The sequence below is a fragment of the Salvelinus fontinalis genome, chromosome 40 (genome assembly GCF_029448725.1).
Source record: "Salvelinus fontinalis isolate EN_2023a chromosome 40, ASM2944872v1, whole genome shotgun sequence".
Classification (NCBI taxonomy): domain Eukaryota; kingdom Metazoa; phylum Chordata; class Actinopteri; order Salmoniformes; family Salmonidae; genus Salvelinus; species Salvelinus fontinalis.
Genome location: NC_074704.1, coordinates 25,432,760 through 25,453,720, shown reverse-complemented (window position 1 = coordinate 25,453,720; position 20,961 = coordinate 25,432,760). Strand labels below are relative to the sequence as shown.

General features: G+C 39.6%; 2 protein-coding genes across 5 annotated transcripts in view; one reads left to right on the top strand and one right to left on the bottom strand.

Moving 5' to 3' along the window:
- Positions 1 to 20,961, bottom strand: part of LOC129838978 (zinc finger protein 883-like) — a 91,968-nt gene that overhangs the window by 54,346 nt on the left and 16,661 nt on the right. For 2 of the 4 annotated variants that reach the window (XM_055906244.1, XM_055906245.1), the window contains one exon: positions 16,897 to 20,240. The exons of 1 other annotated variant lie outside the window; for it this stretch is intronic. In XM_055906244.1, the coding sequence (XP_055762219.1) occupies positions 18,904 to 20,240 (1,337 nt within the window). In that variant the 3' untranslated portion in view covers positions 16,897 to 18,903. Of the gene's footprint in view, positions 1 to 4,660; positions 7,402 to 7,881; positions 7,972 to 16,896; positions 20,241 to 20,961 lie in introns of those variants that run through there. One more of the 4 variants, XR_008756951.1, reaches the window with a different exon arrangement.
- Positions 448 to 4,908, top strand: LOC129839005 (gastrula zinc finger protein XlCGF17.1-like). The gene is made up of 2 exons (XM_055906274.1): positions 448 to 1,060; positions 4,018 to 4,908. The coding sequence occupies exons 1-2, from the start codon at positions 682 to 684 to the stop codon at positions 4,812 to 4,814; spliced, it is 1,176 nt and encodes a 391-aa protein (XP_055762249.1). The 5' UTR covers positions 448 to 681; the 3' UTR covers positions 4,815 to 4,908.

Below are 20,961 nucleotides of genomic sequence, written 5' to 3'. Positions count from 1 at the left end.
ATGTTTACAGTGCTATATTGGGGGGGACAAATCATATTTTTCCCAGGATGGGGGGGTCGTGTGTCCCCCGTCCCCCTGGGATTTCCGCCTATGGGTACCCCTCTCTCCTAGTATTTCTGTCCACCATATTTGCTGAAGAAAGTCGAACAGTCACTAGCGTAGCAGCAGCCCCCCCCGGTCCTAGTGCCGGCCCAGTAGGAAGTTAAAGATGCGATGGAACGGTAGACGAAAATAAGAAATCACAGAAAAAATATATTGACTGATATTGATTTATTTAGGGGGGGCTAATTAATATTTTAGGACTAGCTACGTCCCTGATTACTACCCTTTAACTTTTTGTCTGAAAATTCAATTTACATTTTACTCAACTGCGTTGCCCACTCCAGTCAAAGTCTGCGACTTTAAGGCAATGCTGCTTGTGTGACGTATAATCTAGTGGACGGGTCGATTCTTTCAACAGCAGGAACAGTTATTCAGCCACCACCGTAGCTTGCTAGACAAAATAGACGAACCAATAAAGCTCTTTAGACGCTTAAGTGTATATTAGCCACTGTATTTTAAAACCACTACTGTCGTCTAGTTAGTTATCCGTTTTAATTTCATATTTACGGTATTGTTTTTATTATTCATCTAGCGGGCTGGTTAAGTTAGCATTAGCCTAGCTAGCTAACATCTCCAACCATGAGGTCACTAAGCTACTCTCTTGTTAATGAAGAGGAGGTCTGCTGGACGGAGAAAGAAGCTCTCGTCAAAGAGGAGAAGGAAGAGGAGGCTATCACAGTAAAAGAAGAAGTAGAGGGTGAGGCTGTTACAGTGAAAAAAGAAGAGAAAGACGTTACAGTGAAAGAAGAAGAAGACGCGTTCAGATTGAAAGAGGAAGAGGATGTTACAGTTAAAGAGGAGGATGCAGTTTTTGGTGTGAAAGAGGAGGGGGAGATGACTGTCACATCGAAAAAGGAGGAGGAAGAAGAGGAGGAAACTGGATTTCTGGGCTCTGTTTCCCAAACGCATCTTAAGGCATCCAATGGTTCTAACGATGAACAGGCCCTGGTTAACACAAGTAAGCACTGCCTTAAAAACAGAGGCACAAACTCTGCAGTTGTTGAACTGATGTTTTATTTTTTTTATGTCACCTTTATTTAACCAGGTAGGCTAGTTGAGAACAAGATCGCATTTACAACTGCGACCTGGCCAAGATAAAGCAAAGCAGTGTGACACAGACAACAACACAGAGTTACACATGGAATAACATGGAATTAACAATAAACAAGCCAATAACACAATAAACAAGTCAATGACACAGTAGAAAAAAAGAAAGTCTATATATAGTGTGTGCAAAAGGCATGAGGAGGTAGGCAATAAATAGGCCATAGTAGCGAAGAATTACAATTTAGCAGATTAACACTTGAGTGATAAATGAGCAGATGATGATGTGCAAGTAGAGATACTGTTGTGCAAAAGAGCAGAAAAGTAAATAATAACAGTTTGGGGATGAGGTAGGTAGAGTGGGTGGGCTATTTACAGATGGACTATGTACAGCTGCAGCGATCGGTTAGCTGCTCAGATAGCAGATGTTTAAAGTTGGTGAGGGAAATATAAGTCTCCAGCTTTAGCGATTTTTGAAATTTGTTCCAGTCACTGGCAGCAGAGAACTGGAAGGATGTGTGGTGTTAAAGGGGAAATCTGCAATTACTACATCCATATTTTGATTTTTAAATTATTTATTTATAGCCATTGATTCTTGAAGAACATAACACATGCCTCATGAGCTTAGTTCAACTGTTGTACCCCATCAGAACCCAGAATAAGCTTTTTACTCCAATGTTTAGAAACAATGTAAATCAACAGCCTCAACATGGTTAAAACTATAATGTTGATATCATGGATGGTCTGTCTATGAATTTGAAAGTAGTTACATTTCTCCAGCCCCATCCATCACCTTATTAGCAAAACAGTGGTGGAATTACAGCTTTGTTATTGGTTGATTGATTATTGTGTGGCTTTCTTAAAGGGGCCACCTAGTATTTAAACAGCAACAAAATGGCTGCCCATAGACTTGGTTTGGTAAACAGCTGAGGGATGGGGGCTGGAGAAATGTAACCACTCCCAAATTCATAGAGAAAGCTATTGTATCAACCGTAATCCAACACCTAGCGACCTCGTCAAGAAGTTCAGGCATCTTGGCGTAACAGTTATAAGGTGTTGGCTTGACAGTCGCTGGACCCAGGTTTGAGTTCAGCTCAGGGTAACCCCCTGAATTCACTACACTATGAATACAAGGACTGGCCATCCATGATGTCATAATGATAGTTTAACCAGATTTCGAGGCTATATAGTATATTCTAGAATTCATCCATGATGTCATAATGATAGTTTAACCAGGTTTCTAGGATGTATCGTATATTCTAGAATTCATCCATGATGTCATAATGATAGTTTAACCAGGTTTCTAGGCCATATAGTATATTCTAGAATTCATCCATGATGTCATAATTATAGTTCAACCAGGTTTCTAGGATATATAGTATATTCTAGAATTCATCCACGATGTCATAATGATAGTATAACCAGGTTTCTAGGATATATAGTATATTCTAGAATTCATCCATGATGTCATAATTATAGTTCAACCAGGTTTCTAGGATATATAGTATATTCTAGAATTCATCCACGATGTCATAATTATAGTTTAAACAGGATTTTAGGCTATATAGTATATTCTAGAATTGTAGATTTCCTGTGGGGTTCAAATTGTTAGAGCTGTTGATAATTCATTGTATAATATTCAGCCAATTCATTTTCATGCCATTACATCAATATAGCCTAACCAGTTGAGAAGAAGCTCTTCCCGAACCACCTCCTCCTGCTGGCCTTCGTAAATTCTGACGTTGCTGGTAATAGGCAACCTACATTTGGATTGCCAAGTTATCTTACCATTTCTACTGATCTGGTGCCAGTTATGATTTTCATATTCACATTTTACTGGAGCAGTTTAATTTCATTGATAATAGTATCTCAAAATCATTGTCTGTGATTTATCTACATTCTATCTAAATCTAAATGAAAATTATACAAATCTAAAAGTAACTTTTATTGCCATTGCCAACTATGTAAAAAATTGCCTACATAAAGCCAACAAATAAAAACATTACAAATAAATATCCTGTAAATCACATGGCCTGTCTACAACGAACTTGAAACATTGTTTCAAATAATTCTGGGCTCTTGGTTTCCCGCACCAGTGAGTTCGAGACAGACACAGTTGTTGGCTATTTGTGAAAGGGATAAGAAGTAATCAGGTATTTTATGACATTTCCACTGGATCAGAGCATTACGTTTTTCCCTTTTGTGCCGGGTGGTTATCGAAAGGGCGGGAGCTGGAAATGTTTTTCAAATACTTTGAGGAACTATTCTCATTTGCAATTGATTTTGATTAGACTTTGTTTACTTGCTGTTTGAGGTGAAGATAAATTTGCTTTAAGAAGCTCCTCAGCTCATTGGTGGTGGTGCGTTAAGACAATCAGAAATACTATCAGACATCCCCAAATTGGCACATTTATAGGCCTACATTTTGGCTCAGGCCAGGTAGACTAGTCCTACTTCTATATGCGTAGTAGGTCTATGTTGTTATCTTAAGTTAGGGGTCCTACAGTAGGTCTAATTTGTTGTTGTTATGGGTCCTACAGTAGGTCTATGTTGTTGTTAGGTGAAGTTAGGAGTCCTACAGTAGGTCTATGTTATTGTTATGGGTTCTACAGTAGGTCTATGTTGTTGTTAGGTGAAGTTATGGGTCCTACAGTAGGTCTATGTTGTTGTTAGGTGAAGTTTTGTGCCAATTTGGCAAACACTTAGTGTACAAACCCTCATTAATATTTAACCTTAATTAATAATTAACCTTAATAACTTGAATAACTCAATCATTGATGTTACTACTAATGTGAAAACAAGACAAAATATGACTATTCTTGCTCATTTTGTGGGCCTTTAACCATCTGTCTGACTTTGTTGTTCACGCAGGAGAGAGACGTGACTATCGTGGATCCTCTGGGGAGCCTCAACAACCTCATGATGCTGACAAGAGTCTCTCCACATTAGAACACCTCAAGAAATACCAGCAGAGACCCACAGGGAAGAGAACTCACTGCTGCTCTGACTGTGGGAAGAGATTCACCTCATCAACTGGCATTAAAATTCATCAGAGAATCCACACAGGAGAGAAACCTTTTAGCTGTACCCGATGTGGGAAGAGTTTTACTCAATCAGCCAGCCTGATATCACACCAGAGAACACACACAGGAGAGAAACCTTATAACTGTGCTCAATGTGGGAAGAGTTTTACTAGATCAACCGGCCTGATATCACACCAGAGAACACACACAGGAGAGAAACCTTATAGCTGTGATGAATGTGGGAAGAATTATGTTACATCTAGCAGTCTGACTAAACACAGGAGAACACACACAGGAGATAAACCTTATAACTGTGATGAATGTGGGAAGAGATTTGTTACATCTAACAGTCTGACTAAACACCGGAGAACACACACAGGAGAGAAACCTTATAGCTGTGCTCAATGTGGGAAGAGCTTTACTCAGTCTAGCTGTCTGACTAAACACCGGAGAACACACACAGGAGAGAAGCCTTTTAGCTGTAATCAATGTGGGAAGAGGTTTACTCAGTCAACCAGCCTGAAATCACACCGTAGAACACACACAGGAGAGAAACCTTATAGCTGTGCTCAATGTGGGAAGAGTTTTACTCGTTCAACCAGTCTGAAATCACACCGTAGAACACACAGGAGAGCAATCTTATAGCTGTGCTCAATGTGGGAAGAGCTTTACTGAGTCTAGCTGTCTGACTAAACACCAGAGAACACACACAGGAGAGAAGCCTTTTAGCTGTAATCAATGTGGGAAGAGTTTTGGTCAATCTAGCGATCTGACAGTGCACCAGCGAACACACACAGGAGAGAAACCTCATAGCTGTGACCAGAGATAATCTGATAAAAGATCTCTGAACAAATATCAGAAAATACATGCATGAAGGAGTTGTTTCATGATATCAATGAATTAATGTCACAATGTAGAATGTTTTAACATTGTAGGAAGAATATTTTAATGATGTCAAAATGTAGAATGTTTTAACATTGTAGTAGGAGTATTTTAATAATGTCACAATGTAGAACTCTAAATGTTTGTCCCCTGTTCTATTGATTTCAGCATGATATGGATATTAGCCTCACGGGAAAAATACAGGCTCTGAATTGAAAGAGTACTATTTATGAGATTTAACAAAAAGTGACTAACAAAAAGAGTTGTGTTACACTTACCACATTGGTGACCCACTTGAATCAAAATGCAACACTTCGAAATGTAGCGAGCTGTTTTCTACAAATTGTCCTCTAACCAGTGATGTACACATTATTCCCAGATTCCGTGTGGTTTTTGAGCTGTTGGTTTTAACAGGACGTGCAACCTCATCTCCCTCCTCTCGCACAAATGATTTTAGCGATGAGTTATGACAAATAAGTGTTGTGTTCCTTTGTTTAGCGACCCCTAAATTGAAATGCATCACTCCAAAATGTAGCACACTGTCTTCTGCAGGTTGTCCTCTAACCAGTGAGGGAAAATATATCTCCCATTTCCATGTGTTTTGTTTAGTTGTGTTAGTTTCAACAGCACTTACAACCTGATTACCCCCCTAATATCAGTGATTTATTGCTACTTGTCAAAACAACAGCGTTTCTGGTGCTCGTGCAGTTTATAAGGTGCTTGTTTAAAAAAAATACAAGTAATGTGATTATTGTGGCAGATGTTTGTGTATACAGCCCATTTTATGTTTAGGTTTTAATATATCACAAACTGTTTCTGCATATTGGTTATTGATTAAACTGTGTACAAACTGTGTTTTAACATTGGGCTATCCCACCTAGCACAATGTAATTGAAAATATTTTAAAAACGAGACTATGCAACCAAATATTTCATATTTACATTTCATGTAACATTTAGTAATCATAATGTAACCAACTGACTATTTTTGGGTACAATTATATTGACATTGTTGCCCTGCTTTTAGAATATCAGGATTCATTCTCAGATGTGCCAACCCAAATGTACTAGAGCATGTGGTAAGGACAACTTGGTTGCTGATTGTCTCAAGGATGGGCAGTCAAAATATTTGTGTTGTGCATTTAACCAGTGTGTTACCATGGATCACAATTGATTTTGACACGTTTTTCCGTTTGGAGATGAGTTTTATCTCTTATTCTTATCTGTATTTTTTTTCCAACTGCACTGTCGGTTGGGCTCGTAAGTAAGCATTTCACTGTTAGGTCTACACATCTATTCAGCGAATGTGACTAATACAATTTCATTTGAGTTATGTTTGCGCTCGTTCCAAGTGGACGAGAGTCCTAGAAGCTAGTGAGTTTTAGGATTCTATAGAAAGAAAAAGGAGAAAAAAATTATACGATTGTATATTATTATTTAGAAATACTTGTTTTAATTGTTGACAGCCAGTAGACACCATGTTTATATTGTAGAAGGTGAAGCATTGTAGTTGATTATGTGAAATGGAAGTTGTTTTCTAGTCAGTTGTTCAACTGAAATGTGTCTTTGGCACACCGATTGGTGTCACCCCGTTAGTCAGTATTTGTTACACCTGTGCTGGCTTGTCCATCTCGTTAGTGGGAAGGTGTTTCATCTGAGCTGGTCCAGGTTCTATTTAAGAGTGTCTGACCCAGTGCTCCAGTTGTCTTGATAGATGTGGAGAGTCAACACCTTGAGTTGCTCCTCCTTTTTGGTTTGCTTCCTGTCTTTAAGTTTGTTATGGGTTTTTCTTTTGTTTGCCGCTTCTTGGGCAGATTTAGTGGGTCTCATGGTGGGTGTCTTTTATGTCCCAGTTGTTGTTACTAGTCAACTTTCAGTGGACACCCCACCCCCATAGTGTCTTTCAGAGCCCCTCCTAAAAAACAAGCTTATATTTTGGGTTAGATATTGCGTCCAATTAATATTTGAATCAATGGAATTTCCTTGGAATGCTCATTAGTCTTTCTGTTTTTTAACCTCTTATGTGTGTTGTGTACTAAATATTTCGGTTTATTTTCATTGTTTTTTAATGTGAAGCCATTGTGTTGCATCCATGTCTGAAATGTGCTGTATAAATAAAGCTTCATTTGATTTCAACATATTGTAAAACAAATTAACCCAATGACCGACCAATCAACAGACTCTTGGTCCATCTTAGTATGAAAAACAGATCAATCCCACTTTTCCAGCCTGATGAAGGCGTGGTGGAGTGGTAAACACCACCCCCGGCTCTACCAGGGGCTTGAGGTAGTCTCCCACAGCTCTGCTTATGTCATGTTCTGTGGCCTTGCCGTTCCATTTCTTGACTGCCCCTGCAACACATTTAATCATATTATATAAAACATTCAAAGTAATGGATATGGAGCATCTACAGCCTCAGTTATACCTGGCACCTAAATGTGACTTCTGTCATCTGATCACTCCAAGCTGCATTAGGTCTGGATGCACAAAAGTCACAATGGGCTGCATTATGTTTAGATCTGCCAGGATGGGCATTGTGTTTGGAATTTGGCCACTGAATATGCATATGCAATGTAAAGAGATGGGGTGAATGAGTGGGGAAAAGTACATTTGACACAAATGACCTTCATAATATCAAAGAACAAATGAATGTGCCTGAGGGGAAATCAACTTTCATACAGCCAAAAGGGGGAGAAATTACACCTATATCAGTGGACAATTTGCACTAATGTAAATAAACATGGATGATGGAACATATTACCTTTTGCTGACGTGATGAACCGTTAAGGGGACATAAATATTTACCATCTGAACCATGTGTGACCTCTCACCTCTCTGGCTGTAGAAATGTTCTTCCTAACCAGTCCCTCAACAGCTCTGACTGAGCTCCACCCTCACTGGGTCTTCAGAGGAAAGGAAGGCTGAGAAGGGATGGAAGAATGAATGGATCAGTCAGTCAATAAAGTGTAGAGCTGCTGTCTATGCTGTCTGACAAAATCACTATTTTAGTAGTTCATTAAAGTAAATAAGGCTTTATGACTGCTGAATACCAACCATCAATCACTTAGATCATGTATTTCCAGGTAGAGATACATCCTTGGGACGTCCCTAGCCCGTTGAAGTTGACATTTAAAAGGGTTAAGGTTAGGGTTGTCCCAAGGATCCCAGATAGCATTGACCATTGTGCATTCTTCTGTCTGTTTTACATAGCAGGTCATGGGTTCTGACTTCTGAACTTGAAAATATGAAATATCCTTATTCATGTCACTGTTTGAGAGAGGGAATGTAGAACGTTTACATTCTGTCAAAATGTCTGTCAGCCAGTCTGGTACAAGTCAACAGGACAGCCGTGAGGTGAGGAGGAGAAGGGCCACAGTCTGGAACAAGTCAACAGGACAGCCGTGAAGTGGGGAGGAGAAGGGCCACAGTCTGGTACAAGTCAACAGGACAGCCGTGAGGTGGGGAGGAGAAGGGCCACAGTCTGGTACAAGTCAACAGGACAGCCGTGAGGTGAGGAGGAGAAGAGCCACAGTCTGGAACAAGTAAACAGGACAGCCGTGAGGTGGGGAGGAGAAGGGCCACAGTCTGGTACAAGTCAACAGGACAGCCGTGAGGTGAGGAGGAGAAGGGCCACAGTCTGGTACAAGTCAACAGGACAGCCGTGAGGTGGGGAGGAGAAGGGCCACAGTCTGGAACAAGTCAACAGGACAGCCGTGAGGTGGGGAGGAGAAGGGCCACAGTCTGGTACAAGTCAACAGGACAGCTGTGAGGTGGGGAGGAGAAGGGCCACAGTCTGGAACAAGTCAACAGGACAGCCGTGAGGTGGGGAGGAGAAGGGCCACGGTCTGGTACAAGTCAACAGGACAGCCGTGAGGTGGGGAGGAGAAGGGCCACAAGAAGTCATGTGACTAAAGTTCTGCCTAGCAACAGAGGTGTAAGGAGGATTATTTAAATATTGGTACTGGTATTTAAATACCAGTTAGGAGGAGACTCAGCATAAAGGGCTAAATACCAGTAAGGAGGAGACTCAGCATAAAGGGTTAAATACCAGTAAGGAGGAGACTCAGCATAAAGGGTTAAATACCAGTAAGGAGGAGACTCAGCATAAAGGGTTAAATACCAGTAAGGAGGAGACTCAGCATAAAGGGTTTAAATACCAGTTAGGAGGAGACTCAGCATAAAGGGTTAAATACCAGTAAGGATGAGACTCAGCAGGGTTCAGGGTTAAATACCAGTAAGGAGGAGACTCAGCATAAAGGGTTAAATACCAGTAAGGAGGAGACTCAGCATAAAGGGTTTAAATACCAGTAAGGAGGAGACTCAGCATAAAGGGTTAAATACCAGTAAGGATGAGACTCAGCATAAAGGGTTAAATAACAGTAAGGATGAGACTCAGCATAAAGGGTTAAATACCAGTAAGGATGAGACTCAGCATAAAGGGTTAACTTGTTGTCGCATCCAAACTTGTCACCATCGTTTTCAGTTGTAATTGCGAAGTTCCCGGAAGAAGTCCAGCAACAACAGAGGTTCCTCGATGAACCCACCTTCTAACAAGTTCTTTGAAGAACCTTTTGGGGCTTTTTTTTTTATTGACCAAGAACCCAACGGAACGCCTATTTCTTCAAACAAACAACCTTTATTTTATAAGAATTGCAATAATGTAGCTGGTCAGCCCTACACTCTGAGGTGGAAGGCCGAGAGCTCGATGACACAAGGAGTTCAGAAGCCTTATATAGTCAAACGATCTTGTGCATATAGAAAACACGTGATCTTGGCATGTGTCCGTGTGTGGAGAATGAGACACAGACTAACTGTGAATTGGTCGTCTCGTTCTGTAGCAACAGCTAGTTATTCTAGTCTTCCAGTGAGGTGTCAAAACAACAGGAAATCACTCTAGACACATTTCCTCTGAAGTAAATCAACGGTTCCCTGAATTGGGCCGAGCGCCTTTGGCCTGTGTCGAGAGGGTGTGTGGTTACAGACCCACACAAACATACACATAAACTTCTCAACCTTAAAGAGATCCTTCAACACATTAGAAGTCGTATAAAGTTAAAGAGGTTAACATAGATTTTCCCCTCACAACACAGAGATAAATCAAACCCAGCCTGAACTGTTGGATGTAGTAGAGAGTTGTAGTTTCTCTAGAGATAAATCAGACCCAGCCTGAACTGTTTGATGTAGTAGAGAGTTGTAGTTTCTCTAGAGATAAATCAGATCAAGACTGGACATTGTGATGTAGTAGGGAGTTGAAGTTTCCAACAGGCCAATAGTCTACGTAGTTTAACGCATAAAACGTTGTAATTAACTTCATTGACCATAATCCACTGCGCACTTACTTGTCTTGTTTGTGTTTCTTTTACACCTGTTAAGTTATAAATAAAGAGTAAAAACTCAGACGATAAGTAAAGCTCAAACCAAGTTTATTCACCCACTGAGTCACAGCTGCATAAGACCAAGACATATTCACACAAGCGCTGGTATTTAACCCTTTATGCTAAAACTCATCCTTACTGGTATTTAACCTTTATGCTGAGTCTCATCCTTACTGGTATTTAACCCTTTCTGCTGAGTCTCCTCCTTACTGGTATTTAACCCTTTATGCTGAGTCTCATCCTTACTGGTATTTAACCCTTTATACTGAGTCTCCTCCTTACTGGTATTTAACCCTTTATACTGAGTCTCCTCCTAACTGGTATTTAACCCTTTATGCTGAGTCTCCTCCTTATTGGTATTTAACCCTTTATGCTGAGTCTCCTCCTTACTGGTATTTAACCCTTTATGCTGAGTCTCCTCCTTACTGGTATTTAACCCTTTATGCTGAGTCTCCTCCTTACTGGTATTTAACCCTTTATGCTGAGTCTCATCCTTACTGGTATTTAACCCTTTATACTGAGTCTCCTCCTTACTGGTATTTAACCCTTTATACTGAGTCTCCTCCTAACTGGTATTTAACCCTTTATGCTGAGTCTCCTCCTTACTGGTATTTAACCCTTTATACTGAGTCTCCTCCTAACTGGTATTTAACCCTTTATGCTGAGTCTCCTCCTTACTGGTATTTAACCCTTTATACTGAGTCTCCTCCTAACTGGTATTTAACCCTTTATGCTGAGTCTCCTCCTAACTGGTATTTAACCCTTTATGCTGAGTCTCCTCCTTACTGGTATTTAACCCTTTATGCTGAGTCTCCTCCTTACTGGTATTTAACCCTTTATGCTGAGTCTCCTCCTAACTGGTATTTAAACCCTTTATGCTGAGTCTCCTCCTTACTGGTATTTAACCCTGAACCCTGCTGAGTCTCATCCTTACTGGTATTTAACCCTTTATGCTGAGTCTCATCCTAACTGGTATTTAACCCTTTATGCTGAGTCTCCTCCTTACTGGTATTTAACCCTTTATGCTGAGTCTCCTCCTAACTGGTATTTAATCCTTTATGCTGAGTCTCCTCCTTACTGGTATTTAACCCTTTATGCTGAGTCTCCTCCTTACGGGTATTTAACCCTTTATGCCGAGTCTCATCCTAACTGGTATTTAAAAAGGTTAAATTGGGTTGAAGTTTTGCTCTGAATATGTCTCTAAATAATTTATTATAATAATATAACATACTAATAATGAATAACGAAGACAATGATGGTTTTCTGTGAATATCTTCCACAACGTTACAATAGTAAATTACCGTAAATATTAGAAAGCCGGGTTTGACCGTCGGCGTTGTATGAGCTACAGTACAGTACCGTTATCTAGCTAAATAACGTTATGTCCTAACTAGGCACAACTAGGTTTGGATTATTTCCTCAACTATAATCTTTCCAATATATTGTATATCGTTTCCATAAAGCCAACATGGCTTTACACTCATTAACGTACGTTTCCAATCTAGAGCAGTTGTCACTTTTGTGATAATGAACTAGCTAACGTTAACTAACTAACTAAGGACGGTGACCTGTCCAGACGAGATGTTACAACGAACTGAATCGTCAATGGAGGTCTTCCTCTTTATATAGCCTGCTTCAGCATGCAAAACTATTATCTCACAAGGGGGCATAACGTTACATGTACAATACTATCCCATTTTGGAAACGTTACAGGCACAATACTATCCCATTTTGGAGACGTTACATGTAAAATACTATCCCATTTTGGAAACGTTACATGTACAATATTATCCCATTTTGGAAACGTTACATGTACAATACTATCCCATTTTAGAAACGTTACATGTCCGCCCCCTTGTGGAGGGAAATTAATATATTAGATGGTAGCTGTAGATGGGATTCAAATGCATAATGGTATTAATACAGTGTCTAGACTATCTCTTTTGTATAAATGCCCTTCAGAATCCAAACACAGTATTGCCACACAGCAAAATGTTGCGTAAAATCTGTCAAGTCAGACTGAGAAAATATTGAACAATTTGTGTACAAAGATATCTTGAAATGTGATATTCGGCCTGTATGGCATTACTGTTACTGTATGGCAGTACTGTATTGGCTAGTGCTTTCTCCAATATGTTCTTCTATTTTGCATTAAATTGTATGTCGATGCCATTTATCTTTCAATATTTATTTTATATATATATATATATATATATATATATATATATATATATATATATATATGTTTTAATGCTTGTAAGACTATTCTTTGGCACATTTTCTCTTCCTTTGAAATTCTTATAGGACAGGACATGGACACAATGCAATTGGGATCAAGAAGAAGGTACAGATATGTTGTAGGACAGCTGCATTTGAAGTGTACATTTAACCTACATAGCAGTCAATACAAACTGAAATCTATTAGCATACAAATGTGTGCAAATTATCTTTTCAGATCTTCTCAGAAATTAATCAAGTCCATGGAATGGATATAGACAAAAAGAGAATTCAAGGACTAGCAGAGGTCGAGAGGCGAGGCAGGGGTGAGGACATCATCCTGCTATTTTGACAGTCCCTGAAGGACAATACAGAAGAGGGATTTGCTCTTATTCCTTCCCTTTCTCTAATGTATTTTGTAATAAAATTAGCAAGTGTAGTAAGATCATTGCTTTACTTTACTAGGACTGGAGACCACAGCAGCGATTCTGCTCTTGCCCAACCTCTTCAATGAGGCCCCGAGTGGCCTTTATGTCCGTGACAAGGTATGCCTATGCACCAATCATCTGTTTCTTTATAAACATATGTGTGCATGCTTATATAAAACTACAGCTGAACATTTGTTATGTTCTTTGTTAATTGTATGTGTATTCATATTTTCTTACTTTTGTTGACACAGCTTTCACCGCTCTTCACTCCTTTACTGCACATCGGCGGAAATCCATTTCACCATGAGAGTGAAATCCCGCTGGCCTTTGATGGGGAGAACATCCACGCCCTCGAGGACGTCCCCATGGGACTTGGGGCTCTGCTAGGGCTGTATTTTTTATTTTACCTTAAGTTTCCCCAAAATGTTAAGAACATACGTGTTTTTCTAAGTTACTGTGTTCTGGGGATAAGAGAAGTTGGGGTGAAGTTACCAGGGCCGGTCATAAAGATGGCAAACTTCCTAACATACGCATACGATATACACACTAAAGCTGAAAAATCTTTATTTTGCATCAAGTCTACAATATTGTTACTTTACCAATGATTCATTTTTAATGTATGTTGTTTTTATTGTACATCATTATTTTATATATTTTAAATGTCATGAAAAGCACTATACAAAGTAAATGTATTTATTATGGTCTGACATGTCTGCAGAAATGTTGCAATTTTGTAATGTGTTTTGTTTGGTAAATTGTTTTGTAAATATTAATTCACATTTGTTGTGCCACTAAATGAACAATGAATTATTTAAGTCAATATTGTCAATATTATTATTATTAAAATATGTCTTTATAATGGAGGGAGGGTGGACAGAGAGTTTAAAAAAATGAACCCCAAAAGGTTTTTTGAGGAAGCATTATAAAGGGTTCTTCAAAGAACTTATAGCGGTTCCCACAAAAGGTTCTTCAAATAACTTTTAGGGGTTCCCCCACAGTTTCAATCTGTAGAACCCCTAAAGGATACTCCAGGAACCTTTACCTTTTAGAGTGTATATTGATGAAAGTCACCTTGTCCGAGAGACATTTACATAGTTATATACAGCCCGATTTGGGGTGACTATTTTGGGGCGAAATAGCGGCCACAACAGACAGACCTGATATCGCCCATAATTCGACGTCCTTGGACGTCACGTGCTGACGGGGTATGACCAAAGTTATTCTATTTAGCTACACTTTATAGTACATTTTCAAAGGCAGTCGTTGGTTTTTGGGGGCAGTCGCTTTTTAGCTTTTAGTCTGAAAGTATTTTCTCAACTGCGATACCAACTCCAGTCAGCAGATTGCGATGTACGTCTTTCAGGTGATTCTGCCACTGAGACGTATAATCTAGTGGACTGTACGCTTCTTCAACATCAACAGCTAGTCAGCCACCTTGGTTCACTCTAACCTCATGGAAAAATGTTTATTCAATAAATCTAGTAACTCCTCTCATACTGGGAAGGGAGGGTAATTTAACCTAAAGTGGACACACTCCCACCAGTTTCTGAGACAACTGCCCAGACTTTGTAGACTGTTTAATAATGCTTAAATCTCATCTTTATCAAATGATCCATTAAAGATACCAACTCAAAACCAACGTTCGTCTACATATGGGTTGTTTAAATTGTATCTAATTATATTCCCAGTATTACTTTGTCAAATCTCTAGTAATCGATTATACACACATACAATTCATCATATTTTCATATATTCACAGAATCCATATAAAACGTAAGAAATTCTCAGGTACTCACGACAACCATTCCATTTGCTTTTTCAAGGACTCTCCATAGCTACGAAGCAGCTCTCCAAACATACTCCCAGCAGAACAAAAAAATAAACTTTTGTTTCCCGGACAATGACCATGGGATCCTCAACGGTTCTCTAACCTCCCAGAGACCACGGCAAAATCGGCAAGCCTCCCAGGAACTATAGACCTTCCGCTGCTTTCGAAAATATCATCTCGCTTATTATCCAAATTTCAATCTGATTAAGCATATTTCTATATGTTACTATCCAAACGTCAGATTAAGACTCATTTCCATATTCACACAACTCTCATATCACAGTGCTATTCCCAAACATACCTAATCAATTAGTTGTTTTTCAACAATATTTTAACCTGCAGGAATATTTTAACATTTCTATCTCATGGTTAGTTCCTAGGATAATGCAACTCATACATTTACATCTTTCAATTCTTCTAAAATGGGATCCAGGTTTAAAATAATTATAGGTTTAAAACAATTACAGGTGCACCTTACTATCTTATACTATATCATAAACGGTCTTAACTAGTAAACACAGATTCTAGTTTTCATCCAGTTCACATAGATAGCTGCCTCGGCCCTGTTTACCCCTCCAAGGTGCCCCCCCTCACACAGGAATACACACTCAGAGCTTTTCTAAAAACTCCACTTTGCGTCTTTCGATTACCTCTTTTTTTTAAACTACGTTTGAGATGTGGTATCCACTCGGCTCGCTGCCTCTCAGATCAAAGGTGGGTCCATCTGCTCCGTTCCCGAAGTGTGGTCTCCCTGAGATCCCAAGTTAGAGGGATCCCTCGTGCACCATTTACCCAGGTCATCAGGAGCGGTCACCAAGTGAAGATTCACATCACCATCACCAAATATGGTGGTTAACTTCTTTAATATCACATGAGGAGAGAAACTTATCACACAAGTCAGAGTTATTCTTAAACTAAATCTTTATTCACTTATTAATAAGGGAGCAGGTCAATACAACGTACACATTTAAAGTGAATCAATTGAGCGCTCTACGATAATGATGGCTGGTCGACCCACAGAACTGAAGTACAAAGGTCGTTTATAGCCAAGATACCTATATGATGAACAATAGATGTATAGAACGGGTCACAAGGTTAAGATTTGGTTGAAAGATACTTAGAATTCTCAGCAGACAGTATCTGCTGTAGAAACAGTACTCTGTATAGAGACCAAGGTCTGACCCTGGGGTCATCTCTCCTTGGTACCATATAGAACAGAAACATTAACTCATGCTCTGGAATGCGGTTTCTTTAGGTTATATCACCCAAAAGACATTGTAAATCTCCTGTCATTGTTTTCTCCCAGAGGCCCGTCCTCAGTAGAACACAGACACAATAGTTCTAAGAACCCTCTATTCTGTTGCATCAAACAACCATTTGATGCAATAAAAGAATTATAACATAATCTTGCAGTTTTGCTCTTAGTGTCCACTGAAAGTTGACTAGTAACAACAACTGGGACCTAAAAGACACCCACCATGAGACCCACTAAATCTGCCCAAGAGGAGGCAAACAAAATGAAAACCCACACCAAACTTAAAGACAGGAAGCAAACCAAAAAGGTAGCACAACTAAAGGTGTTGACTCTCCACATCTATCAAGACAACTGGAGCACTGGGCCAGACACTCTTAAAGAGAACCTGGGCCAACACCTTCCCACTAACGAGATGGACAAGCCAGCACAGGTGTAACACATACTGTCTAACGAGGTGACACCAATCAGTGCGCCCTACGTGCTAACGAGCTAGACGTGCTAAAGTCCAACCTCAAAACATAAGTGGAAAAACCAAAGACTAACACCTTCCCCCTTGAGACAACAACTATATCCTATATTTTTGTTGGACGAGTTTGCTTACCACCAACAGAAAACAAGTTCCATTTCACATTATAATCAACTACAATGCTTCACCTTCTACAATATAAACATGGTGTCTACTGTAAAGGATTTGCTTCAATTCAATCTGGTATCAGGATAAAATGTGATTCAGAGTCACCGAATATACTTTAAGTATTTTTTATTAAACTCAAGCGATAAATGGTAAATGCAATTTTCGTATATACGGGTTCACTGTATCACCACGCAGGGTAAAGCAGAGAACTGGCAGGATGTAAGTAAACAGCTGTTCTTATACGGTGATAGACGTAGTTCCAACCCGTCTGTTGGCCTATCACAGTAGAGGCTGAGCGTGGTTTAAACTTGCTCAGCCTATCGCCGGCACTCAGGCTGGTCCCAGCCTCTTGGCGCTCCTTGGTGTCCGGCGCTGTTGCTGTGTAGATTACGCTCCCACACCCCGGAGACTGAGGTCAGACAGTTCTGTAACATTGTTTGAGCTATTTGCACCTGCATAGAAAGCATACTGTTCTCGCTCAAGGTTAACCACAGCTTCTCAGCACACTTATCTGGGGCAAAATGTTACTTCCAGCACACACACAGGAACCCAGACCAACAGTTGCTAATATTCAATCACATGTGTTATAGTATTGGGTTATAGTGCAATAAACACAGATCCTCACACTACTGACTGTCAACAATTAAAAACAAGAAAAAACAAAAATTCTAAATAATAATATACAATCGTTTCTTTTCTCCTTTTTCTTTCTATAGAATCCTAAAACTCACTCGCTTCTAGAACTCTGGTCCTCTTGGAACGAGCCCAAACAAAACTCATCTCCAATACAGAAAAATGTGCAGTCAAAATAAATTGTGATCAATGGCAACGCACTGGCTAAACGCAAAACACAAATCTTTTTGACTGCCCACCCTTGAGAAAATCAGCAACCAAGTTGTCCTTACCACAGACATGTCTGATTTCAAGAGGAAACTCCTGCAATATCCATAGTAACTTTCCACCTCATCGCGGAGCTTCTCTCTCTTTTCAGGGTTCACTCGATAGGCATGTTGTTGGATCAGGGCCCAATCCCCAATGTCATGCTCTAGTACATTTGGGTTGGCACATCTGAGAATGAACCCTGACATTCTAAAAGCAGGGCAACAATGTCAATATAATTGTACCAAAAATTGTCAGATGGTTGCATAAATAATTATCATTTCTAAATGTTACATGAAATGTAAATATAAAATATTTGGTTGCATAGTCTTATTTTCAATTACATTTTGCTAGGTGGGATAGCCCAATGTCAAAACACAGTTTTAACGTGTCCAAATCAATAACCAATATGCAGAAACAGTTTGGGATAAATGGAAAACCTAAACATAAAATGTGCTATTTACACAAACATCTGCCACAATAATCATATTACTTGGATATTTTAAACAAGCTCCCTATAAACTGCACAAGCAACAAACACGCTCTTGTTTTGACAAGTAGCAATAAATCACTCATAGCAATTCGGGGGGAAATCAGGTTGTGTGTGATGTTGAAACTAACACAACTAAACAAAACACATGGAAATGGGAGATATCTTTTACCTCACTAGAGGACAGAGGACAACCTGCAGAAAACAGTCAGCTACATTTTGGAGTGATGCATTTAAATGTAGGGGTCGCTAAACAAAGGAACGCAACACTTATTCGTCATAACGCATTGATATCATGTTGAAATCAATTGTGCGAGAGGGAGGAGATGAGGTTTCACGTCCTGTTAAAACTAACAGCTCAAAAACCACACGGAATATGGGAATAATGTGTACATCCCTGGTTAGAGGACAATTTGTAGAAAACAGATAGCTACATTATGAAGTGTTGCATTTTGATTCAAGTGGGTCACCAACATGGTAAGTGTAACACAGCTATTTTTGTGTTAGTCACTTTTTGTTAAATCACATAAATAGTACTCTTTCAATTCAGAGCCTGGATTTTTCCCAAGGCTAATATCCATATCACACTGAAATCAATTGAATGGGGTAAACGTTTAGGGTTCTACATAAATTCCTTAAAATACTCCTACTACAATGTTAAAAACATTCTACATTGTGACATTTTTTCATTGATATCACAATATAACTCCTTCATGTACTTTCTGATATTTGATCAGAGATACTTTATCAAAGTATCTCGTCACACTGATCACAGCTATAATATTTCTCTCCTGTGTGTGTTCTCTGGTGTAGAGTCAGAGAGCCAGATGTAGTAAAACTCTTCCCACATTGACCACAGCTGTAAGATTTCTCTCCTGTGTGTGTTCTCTGGTGTGATACCAAATAGGAAGATCGACCAAAACTCTTCCCACATTGACCACAGCTATAAGGTTTCTCTCCTGTGTGTATTCTCTGGTGTAGAGTCAGCTCTCCAGATCGACCAAAACTCTTCCCACATTGATCACAGCTATAAGGTTTCTCTCCTGTGTGTATTCTCTGGTGTTGAGTCAGAGTTCTAGATGCAGCAAAACTCTTCCCACATTGACCACAGCTGTAAGGTTTCTCTCCTGTGTGTATTCTCTGGTGCACTGTCAGCTCTCCAGATCGACCAAAACTCTTTCCACATTGACCACAGCTATAAGGTTTCTCTCCTGTGTGTATTCTCTGGTGTAGAGTCAGAGTTCTAGATGCAGAAAAACTCTTCCAACATTGACCACAGCTGTAAGGTTTCTCTCCTGTGTGTATTCTCTGGTGCACTGTCAGCTCTCCAGATCGACCAAAACGCTTTCCACATTGACCACAGCTATAAGGTTTCTCTCCTGTGTGTATTCTCTGGTGTAGAGTCAGAGTTCTAGATGCAGCAAAACTCTTTCCACATTGACCACAGCTATAAGGTTTCTCTCCTGTGTGTGTTCTCTGGTGTTCAGTCAAATGGCAAGATCGACCAAAATTCTTCCCACATTGATCACAGCTGTAAGGTTTCTCTCCTGTGTGTATTTTCTGGTGCACTGTCAGCTTTCCAGATCGATCAAAACGCTTTCCACATTGACCACAGCTATAAGGTTTCTCTCCTGTGTGTATTCTCTGGTGTAGAGTCAGAGATCTAGATGCAGCAAAACTCTTTCCACATTGACCACAGCTATAAGGTTTCTCTCCTGTGTGTGTTCTCTGGTGTTCAGTCAAATGGCAAGATCGACCAAAATTCTTCCCACATTGATCACAGCTGTAAGATTTCTCTCCTGTGTGTGTTCTCTGGTGCACTGTCAGCTCTCCAGATTGACCAAAACTCTTCATACATTGATCACAACTATACGATTTCTCTCCTGTGTGTGTTCTCTGATGACTTTTAATGCCTAATGAGGTGAATATCTTCCCACAGTCAGAGCAGCAGTGAGTTCTCTTCCCTGTGGATCTCTGCAGGTGTTTATTGAGTTGTTCTGATCTGGAGAGACTCTTCTCTGCCTCTTCAGTATCAAGAGGTTGTTGAGGCTCCCCAGAGGATCCACGATAGTTAAGTATCTCTCCTGTGTGAACAACAAAGTCAGACAGATGATTAAAGGCCCACAACAGCGGTAATCCACTATAAAAGGTGATGCCAACAGCGTAGCCATGATGTTATACAACAATTGACGTCTGTAATGAATAAAATTATTTGACAATTGTCTTAAAATGAGCAACAATGATCATATTTTGTCTTGTTTTCACATTAGTAGTAACATCGATGATTGTAGGCTAGAAATAAGATATTCCTGTTGTTGAAACTCTAAGCAGTGTGCCAGACGACTTTTGGTCTCCAATATAGGCCCCTTTCTGTGTTTAATAAAATTGCGGCACAAGGGCAATTTGATTGCAGAAACTCCTTCCTGCTAATGAGGAAACCGATAGTTATGGATGTACTATATCTGCCTGGAGCAAAAATGGTGAGCAAAGAATTTAGTTTTTCACAATGTATTCTGAATAGTGGAAACTCAGGGGAGTAACCTCCATTTCCAGGTTGCTTATGAGTACATTTCACACTACTTTGGATTATAATTGTAAGGCTTGTTTGAATGGCCTGTTTAATATAATGTTTGCTACAGTATTAAGAATGATGTGTAATTATTGAAGAACGGCGTTAATGACAGTATCCATTTGGGTGTCAATAAAGTTAGTATTTTTTATTTTACCTTTATTTAACCAGGTAGGCCATGATGTCATAATGATAGTTTAACCAGGTAGGCCAGTCGAGAACAAGTTCTCATGTAC